The sequence below is a fragment of the Sarcophilus harrisii genome, chromosome 3, assembly GCF_902635505.1.
Source record: "Sarcophilus harrisii chromosome 3, mSarHar1.11, whole genome shotgun sequence".
Taxonomy (NCBI): Eukaryota; Metazoa; Chordata; class Mammalia; order Dasyuromorphia; family Dasyuridae; genus Sarcophilus; species Sarcophilus harrisii.
Genome location: NC_045428.1, coordinates 585,800,252 through 585,815,315, shown reverse-complemented (window position 1 = coordinate 585,815,315; position 15,064 = coordinate 585,800,252). Strand labels below are relative to the sequence as shown.

General features: G+C 40.6%; 1 protein-coding gene across 1 annotated transcript in view; it reads right to left on the bottom strand.

The window, feature by feature from the left end:
* Window positions 1-11,657, bottom strand: part of TMEM52 (transmembrane protein 52) — a 30,881-nt gene extending 19,224 nt beyond the window's left edge. The window contains exons 1-2 of the mRNA XM_031961570.1: window positions 11,591-11,657; window positions 10,677-10,802 (exon numbers count right to left, since the gene is read on the bottom strand). Of these exons, the coding sequence (XP_031817430.1) occupies window positions 10,677-10,802; window positions 11,591-11,657 (193 nt within the window). The remainder of the gene's footprint in view (window positions 1-10,676; window positions 10,803-11,590) is intronic.
* Window positions 11,658-15,064: the final 3,407 nt, after the last annotated feature.

Genomic DNA, 15,064 nt, shown 5'->3' with positions numbered 1-15,064 from the left:
ACTTTCAAAGCAGAAACTCTTCTAAATGCAGAAGTCCACATGCTTCCAGAACATCAAAAACCATGGACTTGAAAGGTACAGAAGATGAGCAGGAATTCTCAGAGGTTGTCGTGAAAACTTTAAATTATAAGATATATTTTTATTGTTTTTATTTAAAATGGGAAGAGCACTGCTAGTGTTTGGAATTTGTTAACCTAGAAAAAAGCTCCATAAGTTGTGTTGGCTATTTAGCGAACCTTTGTCCTGAGGTAGCAAAAGTAGCTAAAGCTCTGATTCCAAGCTGGGATGGACTATTTGAATTTGCAACAGATTTTGTTGTTGTTGTTGTTGTTCAAGAGAAGCTTCCAGATTAGTATCAGGAATCTAATTTTTTAGTGATGATGGAAAAGGCTATTTCCCAAAACTTCTCTGTATTTCAGAAATCATAAAGAAATTGAGTCATTTTCCAGTCTCCTGTGGACAAGGAAATGCGGAATAGTCTTGCATCAATAACTAATTCAAACTTGTGACCAGTTAGGATTCTGATGACTGAATATTTGAGATGTGGAAAAACCCAGGAATGCCATGAAATCTTTAAAAAATCATGGAATGATTTTCTTTAATGAAGGGTTTCCAAGATAAGCAGTGAATACAGCAATTAGATGTTTGTACAATCCTTTCCATTCCTTTTCCTAAAGGGAAATGTTTAAGGAGAGTGAGGTGAGGGGATTTCATCAATAAATATCTACAGCGTGTTACCAAGTACCTCTTATCACTTCATGTAGTTTATATTCACATTTCTGGCTTAAATTTCAAGTTATGAAATATCATTAACCCAGATTGAGTCAGTCATTTTTCAGTTTTGTGTGAGTCTTTGGGACCCCATTTGGGGTTTTCTTTTGAAAGAAATTGGAGTGGTTTGCCATTTCCTTCTCCAGTTCATTTTATAGATGAGGAGAATAGTGCTAGCAAATGTCTAAGGCCAGTTTTCAACTCATGGATCTTCAGGCTTAGAACTCTATCCATTGTTCCCATCTAGCTGCCCACAAGTGATTGTAAAACATCACTATTGTTATTATTGCTGAGGCAATTGGGGTTAATTGACTTGCTCAGAGTCACACAACTAGGAAGCATTAAGTGTCTGAGACCGGATTTGAATTTAGATCCTCCTGCCTTCAGGGCTGGTGCTCTATCCACTGGGCCATCTAGCTGTCCCATATTGTGAAACATTATTAACCTAGATTAGGAGACCTAAAAAAGCATAAATGAAAAAGAAATTTGAGTTTTATAGGAATAATGGAAGGAAGAAATCAAAGTGAACTTATAATTGAATGTTTGAAATTCTTAAGGAGTAGAAAAATTGAGCAGTTCATAACATTGGAAGCACCATGTAGTCAATTTGATCAAGAAACCCAGAGGAGAGAAGGTAGAGTAAATCCTGGCAGTCTTAGGACATCCCTGAATATCCTTAGTTCAAAAGAGTCCTGAATTAGGAGGCTCTGATGACCCTTCCCATATCTTCAAGGTTGTGACTTTTGGAGCAGGAGGGAATTTGTGAGACTTACTCTATTGGACAATTACCTTGGGAATGGGTCCTTTCTGAACTTAAGCTATTTCCTAAAGACACATAGGAAGCTGGATCCTGATTTCAAATGCCATCAATTTAATATAAAGCTAGTTATATCACAAGAAGACACTGGAGATAGTGATGTGTGTCCTGGGCCATTACTAGTCATTTTTACTTTTTTCTTGCCATTGACCTTGATAACTTGATAATAAGAGTGGGACTGATGGCTTTGTGCAATTCCGCCCCATTAAAATCAAATTCATGAACAAGCTCAACATGATGTCATTGGTCTTTTTTTTAAACAACATCCCAGGAAGGTATTGGAGAGGATTAGAGAAAATGACATTTGATTCTTGTTGGGTCATCACATTAAGTTTGGGACTTCTTTTCTAGTCATAAAATCCAGGAATGATTTCTGAAAGATCATGTAAAGGTATTTTACAATTGCCTCTCCACTCCTTAAATCATGTTATTGTAATTTGATCTAATATTAAAAAGAAAACTTTTTTTCATTCCCTACCCTTAACTCATAGTACCCCCTCCCCCCAAAAAAGTATCTTTCTTAGAGATGAGAGCTGGGACATGAAACTAAAGGTCAGGGAAGACATTGTAGCCCACATGTGAGAACTTCTTTTCAGGTGGAAATTCATTTATTCAAAAGATAAGTAGTTGTAAAATGAGTTTATGAGTACAGATAATTAAAAGTCCAAGTCATTTGCTTCCTCACTCCCATTTCTCAAATAAACTAAAATATAAGGAATTATAACATGTCCAGTTTAAAAACAACAATACTACTTAGATGGCATCCTACTAGTTAAGAGTCCTGGATCTGGAAATGAGAAGACTCGTCTTGCTGAGATCAAATTTGGTCTCAGACTTCATAGATGTGTGATTCTGGGCAAATCACTTAACTCCACTTATTTCAGTTTCTTCATCTATAAAATGAACTGGAGAAGGCAACGGTGAGCCATCCTGGTATTTTCCAAGAAAAGTCCAAATGATGTCAGGAAGAGTTGGATACAATTAAAACATAGTTAAAACATAATTAAACAACAACTCTTGTTGTATTTTTACTTATTTTGCTAAATATTTCTCAATTATATTGTAATTTGGTTGAAACTACATTATGGCAGTTAGGAGTGTCAGAAGACCATATGTTTGACATCTCTGGTCTAGAGCATATGCAATGATGATACAATATCTGTTTCTACTTCTTTGGACCTTCATCTGTTTTCCTTCTGGTTCCTTGATTTTCTCCCATGAGTTTTTCTCTCCTTTGTTTTTTAAACTTTATTTTTAATTTTTTTTAAATTGTTGATTCCTCCCCCAGATATTCTAAGGTTTTTTTTTTTTTTTTAATTAAAGCTTTTTATTTACAAAGCATATGCATGGATAATTTAATTTAATTTTAAAAATTTTTTTCTCTCCCACTTCAACTCCCTCCTCCACACCCCAATTGAGAATGAAAGGAAAACAAAATGGCTGTTACAAATGTGCACAGTTAAATAAAAACAAATTTCCACGTCATCCCCACCCCTTGAAAAAGTCTCATTCTGTACTCGATTTCATCTCTCTATCTGGAGGTAGGTAATATGTTTCATTGGAGAACTCTAAAATCGTGAACGATCATTACTAACTGGAATTTCTAATTCTTTCAAAGTTGTTTGTCTTTATCATATTGCTGTCACTTTATCAACATGATTCTGTTAACTTTACTAAGTCTAATTCACTAATGTTTCTCTGAAAATAGCCTCTTCATCATTATTCCATCACATTTATATGCTATAACTTGTTCATTCGTTCCCCAATATAAGGACATCTCAGATTTCCACTCTTCGTCACTACAAAAAGGCCTATAAATATATTTTTTGCATATCCTTAAGATTTGTTTTACTTAAAATTCATCCCCCCCAAACTAATTTTCCATTAATATCCTTTTTTTCCTTCTTTCATTTCCCTTGAATGAGATGTATTTTTCTGCCCAAGTGGTATGTATGTATGTTATTTTCTCCCTTGACCAACTAGTCCAGATGATATTAAAGTTCAAGAATCAATCATTTCCTCCTCCTTGATTACATAGATATCTACTTATACAACCTAATTATGTGAAATTTTTGTTATTAAATCTTTTCAGTTATATCTGACTCTTCTTCCTTTCTTGGCAAACATATTGGAATGATTTGCTATTTTCTTCTCCAGCTCATTTTATGTATGAGCAAACCAAGGTATACAGGATTAAGTGACTTGCCCAGGGTCACAGAGCTAGTAAGCTTTTGAAACCATATTGAAATTCAAGTAGATGAGTCTTCTTGGCTTCAGACCTGGCCCTCTATCCAATACGCCACTTAATTGCTCCAATTATGTGGAATAATTTCCCCTAAGTTTTTCTTTCCCTCTTTCCCTAGTTGTATTCCCCCCCCCCTTTCCATCCTTCTATTAAGAATATCAAGACATAGCAATGCTATTCCCAAATATTATATCTAATTAGGTTCCCTCTATGAGTCTTGATGATGACAGAGTTCAGTGAGCACATATATATGATTTCCCCATGTTTGGATGTAAAGTTTATCCTTTTTTAATTCTTTCTCTTTGCTCATTCATGTTTTTCTCAGTTCCTGTGTTTGAACTTCAAAGTGTCTTCATAGCTCTGGAATTCCTCTATTAAATGTCCATTTCTCTTCTATAAACTTATAATAAGTTTTTCTGAATAAGTTATTCTTGACTGCAAGCCTCTATCCTTTCCTTCTGGAGGATGGTATTCCAAGCTCTCTGTTCCTTGTTTGTGGCACCTGCTAAATTGTGTGTGATCCTGACTGTGGCTCCTTAGTACTTGAATCCTTTTTTCTGGCTGCTTGCAGTATTTTTTTTTTTTTTTAAAGCCTGAAGTTCTGAATTTTGATTACAATTTTTTTGGAGGTTTTCATTTGGGAATTTCCTTCAGAAAGTGACTGAGATTCCTTCTCAATCTGGGCAGTTTTTTTTTTTTAAGCTTTCTTGACTATGTTTTAATGTTTCTTGTTGCCTCATGAAGTCATTGGCTTTGATTTACTTATTTTTAATGTATAGGGGATTTGTTGTTTGGGCAAAGTGTTTTACTTCTTGTGCTAAACTGTTAATTGCTTTTCCAGTTCTTTCTTACACAGGTCTTATTTCTTTCCCAATTTTTTCCTCTTGTGCTTTCATTTCACTGACAATTTAAAAATATTTATTTATTTCATTAACTACTTCCTATGATATTAATTTTTTAAAATATTAAGCTCCAAATCATCTCCCTCTCTTTTGATGATCTTCCTTCACCTTTTGAGAAGACAAAGGATATTGATTATACAAGTGGTCATGCAAAAGATATTTCCATATTAGTCACAGAGATGAGTTAACACAAACCTAAAAAAGTAATAATCTATAAGCCTCAAACAAAACACAATGTGGGCAAAAATCTAACCGGGATCCCTGGAATAAATGAAATAAGAGTTTTTTAAAAGGTTAAAATATTTTTGTCTATTTGTCACAACTCTTTTTATGGTGGCAAAGAATTGAAAATTGATGGGGATGCCTATTAGGAAATGGCTGAAAAAGGTGTATTATGTGAATCTGCTAGATACCATTATCCTATAACAAATAATAAGGGGTGTAGTTTCAGAAAAATCTGGGAAGTCTTAAATTAATTGATACAAAGTGGAGTGAGCAAAACCAGGAGAATATTGTGTACAGTTACAGGAATGTTGTAAGAATGATCAACTGTGAAAGTCTTAGCTACTCTGATCAACATGATGATCTAAGGCAATTCCAAAGAAATCATGATGAAAAATTCTTACCATCTCCAAAGAGAAGTGATGAACTCTGAGTGGAAATCTAAGCATACTTCAAATTTTTTTTCTTTATTCTTATTGGGATTTTATATATTTCCTTTTGCAATGTGAGTGATATGGAAATATCTTTTGCATGACCACTTGTCATGTGTATGACAAAAGAATCCCAATTTCTCACTTTGGATTTTTGGTTGGGAACAGACTCTGTGCACTTCTTTTGGGAAGAAGATCCTGGTTGTTTCTATTGCTTCTTTTGTGGATATTGAGTCTTGTATTGTTGTAGGATCTCAGGGACAGCTCAGGCTGGGAACCTACAAGCTTTCAGCCTTTTCCAAATGGACTGATCCAGGGCAAAGTCTGGTTGTTGCCCCTGGTCTGAGCTCTGCAAATTCATGACTTCGGTTTGGGTCTGAACTACCTTAGACTATTGCTGAACTCTACCATTATTGGCCAGCTGGAAATCTCTGGTGGCTCAAAGTGACTCAACTATAGGCTCTATTGGCTCAGGGATTGCTGTTCTAGTTATTTCTCTGAAGGTTTCAGAACTTCTTGATTGCTGTTGGTTTATAAATTGAGCCTTTTTTCTATCTGTTACCCAGCACCTTCCTGTCCAGGAACACAGTCTGAAGCTCAGGTCCTTTAGCTAGCCTACCTTGGATTTGTAACTTGCAATTGGCTAGAAAGCAATGAAGCTGCCATTTGTTCCCCATCTCCATTAAGACACTTAGTATGGACTGCTAAGTCTGTATCCCAAGAGATCATCAAAATGGGTAAAGGACCCATATATACAAAAATATTTAAAGAAGCTCTTTTTTGTCGTGGCAAAGAATTGGAAATTGAGGGCATTCTCAATTGGGAAATGACTCAACAAGTTGTGTTGTATGAACTTAATCGGACGCTTATTGTTCTCTAAGAAATGATGAGTGGATGGATTTCAGAAAAACTTGGAAAGGCTGATAGGAACTGATACTGAATGAACTGAACAGAGACAGGAGTATACTGTATACAGTAACAGCAACATTGTATGATGATCAACCATGACTGATTTACCTTCTCAGAGATACAATGATTCAAGACAATTCCAAAAAATTTGTGTTAGAAAATTCTATCCATGGGTCATGTTTGACTTTCCGTGACCCGATTTAGGATTTTCTTGACAAAGATTTTGTCATGGTTTCCTATTTTCTTCTCTAGCTGAGAGAAACTGAGGTCAGTAGAGTCAGTGACTTACCTAGCACCCAGAACTAGTAAGAATTAGACTGAATTTGAACTCAGGTCTTTCTGACTCAACTCCAGGCTTGGAACTCAATTCATTGTGCCACTTAATATACATGTAGTTATCTCTCTCTCTCTCTCTCTATATATATATATATATATATATAGTTATTTACATATATATGTACATACTTATATATATGTACATATATATTACACATGTACATTTACAAAAATAAGCATGTATATTAGATAGGTGCACAGAGTCCCAAACCCTTGGTATGGTTTTAAGCTATTAAGTTTGTATGTACACACATAGCTAGATATATTTATACATGTTTCCAATTTATACATACAGGTATATATAAGTACCAAATGAAATGTAAAATAATTACAGAGTGGGAAGAATAATGGTAGAGAAACCCAGAAGTTTACAAGAGACAAAGTTTGAGGAGGAAGCCTCCATGACTTCATACCCAAATTCTCAGGTATAGATAATAAACAAGATACATATATTTATATATAATCTGCATGATATGTATTGCTGATTTTTATAATGTACACGTTTATATGTAAATAAACAGATGTTGGTATGTGCAGTATATTTATATATACACAGCACATGTATGTGTGGCAGTTCCTTCCTCCTTATCATTTTAAAGCCCTTTTGATTAGATTTCCAATACTCTAGGAAAATAAATTCTAGATGAACTCTGCCCCTAGCCAAGAGCTACTATTTTAAGCTGTGACTTAGAAATCCAAAGCTCATTCTCAGACACCTTTTTCTTAATCAGCTCTTTGTTTCCCGATGCCCTCATTTCTTTTCTGAAACCTGGGCTCTCCACGGATAGCAGGAATGGAAACGTCCCCAGAGCTGCTATGGATTCCACCCTTTTTAGCAAGACTTTCTAGGTTTCTCTTGATAGCTTATTTCCCACAGGTGAATCATCAGGAGGGCAGAACAGTCACTTGTTTTGACAAGTCTTAGGAGGTTTAAATATTTTAAATACATACCCCAGGAAGTTATCAGGTCAACAAGTAGCTCCTTCACCCGGCCCCATCCCTTCCTCCCCCAGTCCCTTTAATGGGGTATTTTTTTTTTTTTTAATTAAAGCTTTTCAAAATATATGCAAGGATAAATTTCAACATCCACCCTTGCAAAACCTTGTGTTCCAAATTTTTTCTCTTTCTCACACCCCCTCCCCTAGATGGCAGGTAGTCCAATATATGTTAAATGTGCAATTCTTTTATATATATTTCCAGAAATATCCTGCTGCAGAAGAAAAATCAGATCAAAAAGGGAAAAAAAATGAGAAAGAAAACAAAATACAAGCAAACAACAACAAAATGGGTGAAAATGCTTTGTTGTGAGTCATACTCAATTCCCACAGTCCTCTCTCTGGGTACAGATGGCTCTCTCCATCACAAGTTCATTGGCCTGAATCACCCCAAAGAGCCACATCCATCAGAATTGATCGCCTTTTAGCCTTGTTGCCATGTACAATAATCTCCTGGTTCTACTCACTTCACTTAGCATTAGTTCACGTAAGTCTCTGAAATCCCCCTGCTGATTGTTTTTATAAGACAATAATATTCCATAATATTCATATACCACAGTTTATTCAGTCATTCTCCAGCTAATAGGCATCCATCCAATTTCCAGTTTCTGGCCACTACAAAGAGGGCTGCCACAAACATTCTTGCACATCCAGGTCTCTTTCCCTCCTTTAAAATCTCTTTGGGATACAAGCCTAGTAGAATTACTGCTGGGTCAAAGGGTGTGCAGAGTTTGATAACTTTTTGAGCATAGTTCCAAATTGCTCTCCAGACTGGCTGGATCCGTTCACAGCTCCACCAACGATATAATAGTGTCCCAGTTTTCCCACATCCCATCCAACATTTGTCCTCCTTTCCTGTCATCTTAGCCAATCTGACAGGTGTGTAGTGGTGTCTCAGAGTTGTCTTAATTTGCATTTCTCTGATCAATAGTGATTTGGAGCCCCTTTTCATGTGACTAGAAATAGTTTTAATTTCTTCATCTGAGAATTGTCTGTTCATATCCTTTGACCATTTATCAATTGGAGTATGGCTTGAATTCTTATAAATTTGAGTCAATTCTTTGTATATTTTTTGAAATGAAGCCTTTAGCCGAATCCTTGAATGTAAAAATTCTTCCCCAGTTTATCGCTTTAATGTTTTTTTTTTTTGTTTTGTTTTTGTTTTTGTTTTTGTTTTTGTTTTTTTAAACATAATAGCATCAAAGAGCACTGGTTCTAGACTCAAGAAGACCCACATTCATCTCTTGACCTCCTCTTTGACATATGGAGAAACTGAGGCCCAGAGAGTTTTGCCAGCTCCAGGTCACCAGATGGGAGGTGCTTAAGACATATAGACACACCAGCTTATCTGTTATGCTACATGCATATATACATGTACATGTAACACATATGAGCTGGCCCTAATCTCTAAGGGCCAGGTTTTCTATATTGTCCCTCAGAGTTCCAGGGTGCTCTGAAATGTCTATAGGATGTTGTTTTCCTGGGAACTTAACTCAGCCCCACCAGAAGTATTCTCCCCATTCTAAGACCCCAGGGCATGTAGGTGGCTCAGTGGACAGAGTTCTCGGCTATTCAGGAAGACCTGAATTCAAATTTGACTTCAGACTCTTTGACTCTGGGCAAGTCACTTCTTTTTTTACCTGAATTTCCTCACCTGTAAAATAAGCTGGAGATGAAATAGAAAACCACCAGCTGTGTGACTCCTGGACAAGTCACTTTATCCTGTTTGCCTCAGTTTCCTCATTTGTAAAATGAATTGGAGAAGGAAATGGCAAATCGCCAGCTGTGTGACTCTGGGCAGGTTACTTCACCCTGTCTGCCTCAGTTTTCTCATCCGTAAAATGAGCTGGAGGAAGAAATGAGAAAACCCTTCTAGTACCTTTTCCAAGAAAACTCTGAACTGAGTTATGGAAAGTCATACAGGACTGAACCCTAGCCACTTTTAGCATCCTAATGCAATGTAACCACTTAACATCTGGAGGCTTTTACAAAAGGAGATTTAGTTCAGAGATACCGGGAGATCAATGGCTGCTCCTCCCCCCACGCTGCCTCTGCTCCTGTGTGACACACTGGGCGTTCGCCTTCATGTCTCGGCCTCTGCCGCCAGAATCTGCGAGCTCTCCCCAGGGGGTCGCCCCTCGCCTCTCAGTTCCGTGATGCTCTCCGGCCTGGACAGTGACTTTTGGCCTTTGAAACTCCCAGTGTCAGAGATTCCACTCCCTAAACCCCCAATGGAAAAAAAAACAAATGGGAAAGCGATCAAGGTCCTTGGAGTGTTCTCGGAGGCCAAGAGGATTTAGGAGGACAAAGAGGGCCTAAGTTCTGCTCTCCAATTGTGTGTCTCATGGGGCGTCACAGGCACGGGAGCCACCTTTTAGCCTGATGGGAATGCGGGCCGTGGGACGGGGCCTTCTGCAGGCGCTCCAAGGCCAGCGGGCAAGGCCGCTCTGCCCGCGGGGGGCTGGCCGGCGGTCATCCTGAGCGCGGTCTCCAGGAAGCATTACATGTCAGCTATAACACACACACATGCGTGCACCCCGATGGCCCGCACACGTGCCGGGGGCTCACTCCCCACACGCAGTATGTGCACAAGCACACGTAGGAGCTGGGGCTTGCCCGCACACGCATGTACAGTTAGAGCTGAGGATGGCACGTGCCTCATGTGCTCCGGTGGTACAAGTTCTCCATGGCACGAGCAAGCAGCCCAATCCCAGCAGACAGTGACGTGGGAGGGATGGGGGCAGGTGTGGGCGCCGGCCCTACTGTGCTGTCCCAGGAGCCCAAGCTGGCCCAGCTTCAGAGACCCCGACCACACTGGGCTTCCGACCACCCCTCCTTGGCTACGCACTGACCTGCACGCTCACACTTGGGATGGGATGAAGGGGCGAGCCCTGGGCTCCTGCCGAGGTCACACTTGGGTCTGGGAATCTGGGTCTGGGGACCGGCTCTTACTGCCCCCCAAGGTCTGTCATTTCTGGCCTAGCTTGGGTCCCGGCTTCCAGGGCTGTAACCAGCTCAGCGCGGATGCTCGGGGGGACAAAGCCAGACCTTTGGCACCGACCTTCAGCATCCGGCGTGGGCCAGCCTGGACTGCTGGGACTCTCTTGGAAGTCCAGACCTGGACAGCCCGGTCAAAGTCGGGGAGAGAACCTGCTCCCTCTGAGACAAAGGCCTCTTGGGATAAGGTCAGGGGTAGTCCGTGAAGTGTCAGAGGATGACTGTGCTCTTTGCCACTGAGCCATCCTCCAAGTAAATGCCTCTGCTAAAGTTAACTGTGGTGAGTGGGGCCCTGGCCGATGGGCCCTTATCCAAGCCTTTGCTGCTGTTCCCTTACCTCAGTAAGATAAGTGGAGTTTTCTTTGCAAAGAAGCTAGAGAGGGTTTGCCATTTCCTTCTGAGCAAGAAGCCACAGTGACCTGCCCAGGATTCAGTGGGGGGGGAGCGGGAGGGGGGCTGAGGTGGGATTTGAACCCATGAGGATTCCAAGCCCTGGGCTCTGGCCGCCACCCCCCTTAGCCAGTCCTTTGCAAATGCTTTTATTTAGTACTAAATGATTAAATGGGAATAATCTTCTGCCTCAATTTCCTCATCTGTAAAACAAACTGGAGAAGGAAAGGGGAAACCATTCCCAGTATCTCTGTCAAGAAAACCCCAAATGGGGTCACAAAGAGTTGGAAACTACTCAAACACAGTGTCCTATGTAGTAGTTTTTGCCTTATTTTGTGTCCCTAGAATCTAGCATAGGTGCTTAGTAACTTGCTTATTTATTGTTTGACTGTCAAACGTATCTTTCTGAGTTTCTGATAAATGCTTTTAGGATCTTGAGGTGAGTCAGCCCTTTATTCCCCATATCAGAAAACTCCGATGGGAGTTCCCAGAATCACACAATTACCCAATTGGGAGGGGGAGGGGAACCTTAGAGATCTTTTAGGTCAGTCCATCCTGAAAAAGTATCCCCTCACCCGTAGCCCCCCAGAAGGTCTCCCCCAGCCTCTGCTTAAACACCTTCAGGGAGGGGAAGTTCCCCATCTCCCAAGGCACTTGGAGATTACGCCAACTGTTGTGGAATTTTTTCCTAAAATCCCAAGTTCTATCTGTGGTCCCCCCTCCCTGACCTCTGGGGCCAAATGGAAAAAATGTGACAGTCTAAGGACTCCAAGATAGGGATCTGGCAGCTTTTGGGATCTTGTCTGGAGCTCTCTTACCTCCCTGCATTTGCTTAGCCCCTCACCCACAGTACTCACCTCTGGATCTCCCCTCTGCTTTTTGTTCAGTCCTTCTCTTGGGTTATTAGCTAGCTCTCCACCATTTGATCTGGCTCAAAGCAATTCAATTCACCCAGCGTTCCCTTAATATTTATTATACACTTGGCACTCCTAGATATCTAAGACTAATAAATTATATAAATTATGAGCAGCTCTTGGGATCATTCCCATTTCTGAGTTGAAACTGGAAAGAAACCTGAAATCCTAAAGCAGCTTGGGGGTACCACAGAGAGGATCCTGGGTTTGGAGTTAGAAATACTTTAGTTCAAATCCAGTCTCAGACCGTGTGCCCCTGAGCGAGTCATTTGACTGCTACCTGCCTCAGTTTCCTCAACTGTAAAGTGGGGATAATAATAGCACTTACCTCCTGGGGTTTTTTTTTTTAGGCTCAAATGAAATATGACATGACAAATATGGAAATATATTTAAAAGAACCACACAGAGAGGCTAGTTGGTGGAGTGGATAGAGCACCAGCCCTGAAGTCAGGAGGACCTGAGTTCAAATGAGACCTCAGACCTTTAACACTTTCTGGCTGTGTGACCCTGGGGCAAGTCACTTTACCCCAATTGCTTCAGCAAAAAGAAAAAAAAAAAAAGAGAATTGCATATATTTAACCCACATCAGATTACTTGCTGTCTTGGGGAGGGAAGGAGAGAGAGAAATTTGGACACAAAGTCTTATAAAAATGATTGAGACCTCAATATTTGTAAAGGCACATAGTAAGTGCTATATAAATGCTTATTCCCTTCCCTCCCTAAGAGGCAGAGGGGAGGAAAGGGTGCGTTCTAGTCACAGGCACAGATGGAATGTGGAACATTGAGTTTGAGGGAATAGCTAGCGGCTAGTTTGGAAAGGCTGCACGCAAGAGTGTGATACGGCAATTTTAGAAATGTACAGAGCAGACAGACTCAGAGGGCTTTAAATAGTCTGGGGAGTTTTTGTTTTATCATTTCATTTTTTATTTGGTAATTGAGGCGCTAGGGAGCCAAGGAAGGTTTTTGAGCAGGGAAGGGGTATCTTGGACCTACCTTTTAGGAATGTCAATCTGATTAATTAATTGGAGAAGGGAGAAAATAAAGAGACTTCTTTAATGAGATTATTGTGATAGTTCAGGGCCTGAGCTACATGTAGAGAGGGAGATATGGATGAGATAGATAGTGATGGGAGAATTGGCCAGTCTGGGCTTCTGATCAGATAGGGAAGGGAGGAAGGGAGGAAAAATCCAGAACAGGCTCTGAGAATGGGACATAAGACCCTTCATAGACACAGGGAAGATTTGGAGAAGAGATCTGGATTGGGGAAGGAAAATAAGAGATTCCACTGTGGCTATTTTGAGTTTGAAATGCTAATGGAGCTTCCAAGTGGAGATGTCACAGTGGGGAGTTGTTGGTTGGATGTGAAGAGTTCATAGATCTAGACCTGGAAGGGTCCAACCTTCTCATCTGACAGATAGAGAAACTGAGGCTCAGAGTGTTGAAATGATTTATCCAAAGTCACACGGCTAGTAAGGAGCAAGGATCTGAATTTGAATCTGGGTCCTCTGACTCCAAATTTAGCGATTGTTCCATTTTACGAGGCTGCTTCTCTATAGGTTATATGAGTCCAAATTGTTCAGTTGTCCAACTCTCCTAGTTGGAGTTTCCTCAGCAAGTTATTTACCATTTCCTGGAGTAGGTTCCATTGACCTGTGGAGCCAGAAACCAGATTGAGAAGGCTTGAAAAGGGAGTGGGAGGAAACTGAGGTAATGAACATAGGGGACGCCCTAAAGACCCTCCACAGGAGTTTGGCTTTGGAAAGAAAGACACATAGGATGGTAATCTAGGGGATGGAAGAGGCAGGAGAGAGGGTTTTAAGGATGGGCAAGATTTGGACATGCTGGGAGATGTTCCCAGAGGCTCCAGGGGTGTGTGTTCCCTCATGTGCTGCTGGTGATGGGGGGTGATTATTCCCAGTGTCCCATCTGTATGGGTTGGACCATTTCCCATGGTGTGAATGGCTTTTCCTGGTGATGAGACTTTGTTGAAGACTCCTCCTCTTCCTTCTCCTCCTCCTTTGCTCCTCTTCCTCCTCCTTTCATCCACTACCTTCCCCTTTCCTCCTCTTCTTTCTCCTCTTCTCTTCCTCCTTTCATCCACCACCTCCATCTTTTCTCCTCCTCCTTTTCTCTCTTTCTTCTCCTCCTCTTCCTCCTCCCTTTTTCCTGTCCCCCTTTCCTTGGGGGGAAAGAGTACTCAGAGAGTAAGTATTGTGTTGCCTCAAGTTGCCACATTAGTCAGTCAACAAGGGCTTAATCTCTGCTAGGCACTGTGCCAATTAAGACTTTCAACACTAAGCACCCTTGGGTGCAGTAGCCACAGAATAGACTCAATATTAGAAGGATTTGAGCTCCAGGATTAGAGACCTCAGAGGTAGCATAGGTGGACTGCCTCATTTGACAGAAGAGGAAACTGAGGTCTAAAAGGGTCTTGTTCAAAGTCATAAAGTTGGTGATGGACTTGGGGGTTTGAACTTGAATTCATCAAACACACTTGCCAATGTACCACATTGCTTCTATGAGAAGGGCTCCATTGGGAGCAATGAAAACCCAGGTTATCCCTATGGGCTAGTTCTCTGACATAGCTGGCCATTGGGAAAGGAGCTGGGGGTTAGGGAGAGATTAAGGAGGTAAGAGAGGGATAGTACACTGAGTTAAGCTCCCAGAGGCATTACATCAAGGACCCAAGGGAAGGATGTGTTTGTGTAGCCCTGGCAAGGAGAAAGGCTTCTAGAAGCCTGGAACAAAGGGGCTGAGAGTGGGGAACAACCTAGGGATTTTTGGTCAAGTCAAAAAACATTTATGAAGCACCTACTATGAGCCAGGCGTAAGTGCTGGAAATACATAGAAATGAAAAACAAAACAAAACAAAACAAAGCAGTGTGTGTGTGTGTGTGTGTGTGTGTGTGTGAGTGTGTGTGTGTGTGTGTGTGTGTGTGTGTGTGTGTGTGTGCAGAATGGGGAGTTGTGGTGGATTCTTTCCACTTTATCCACCGTCCCAGCTAGCTGCAATTCAGGATTTGGTTGATTGTTTTGAATGTTCAGACTTCAGAAAGTTAAGAGTGTAGATTAAACTTAAAAGTGTGTTCTATATTTCGGGTCCGTCTCTTCTCCTTTTTTTACAGAAAAAGAAAC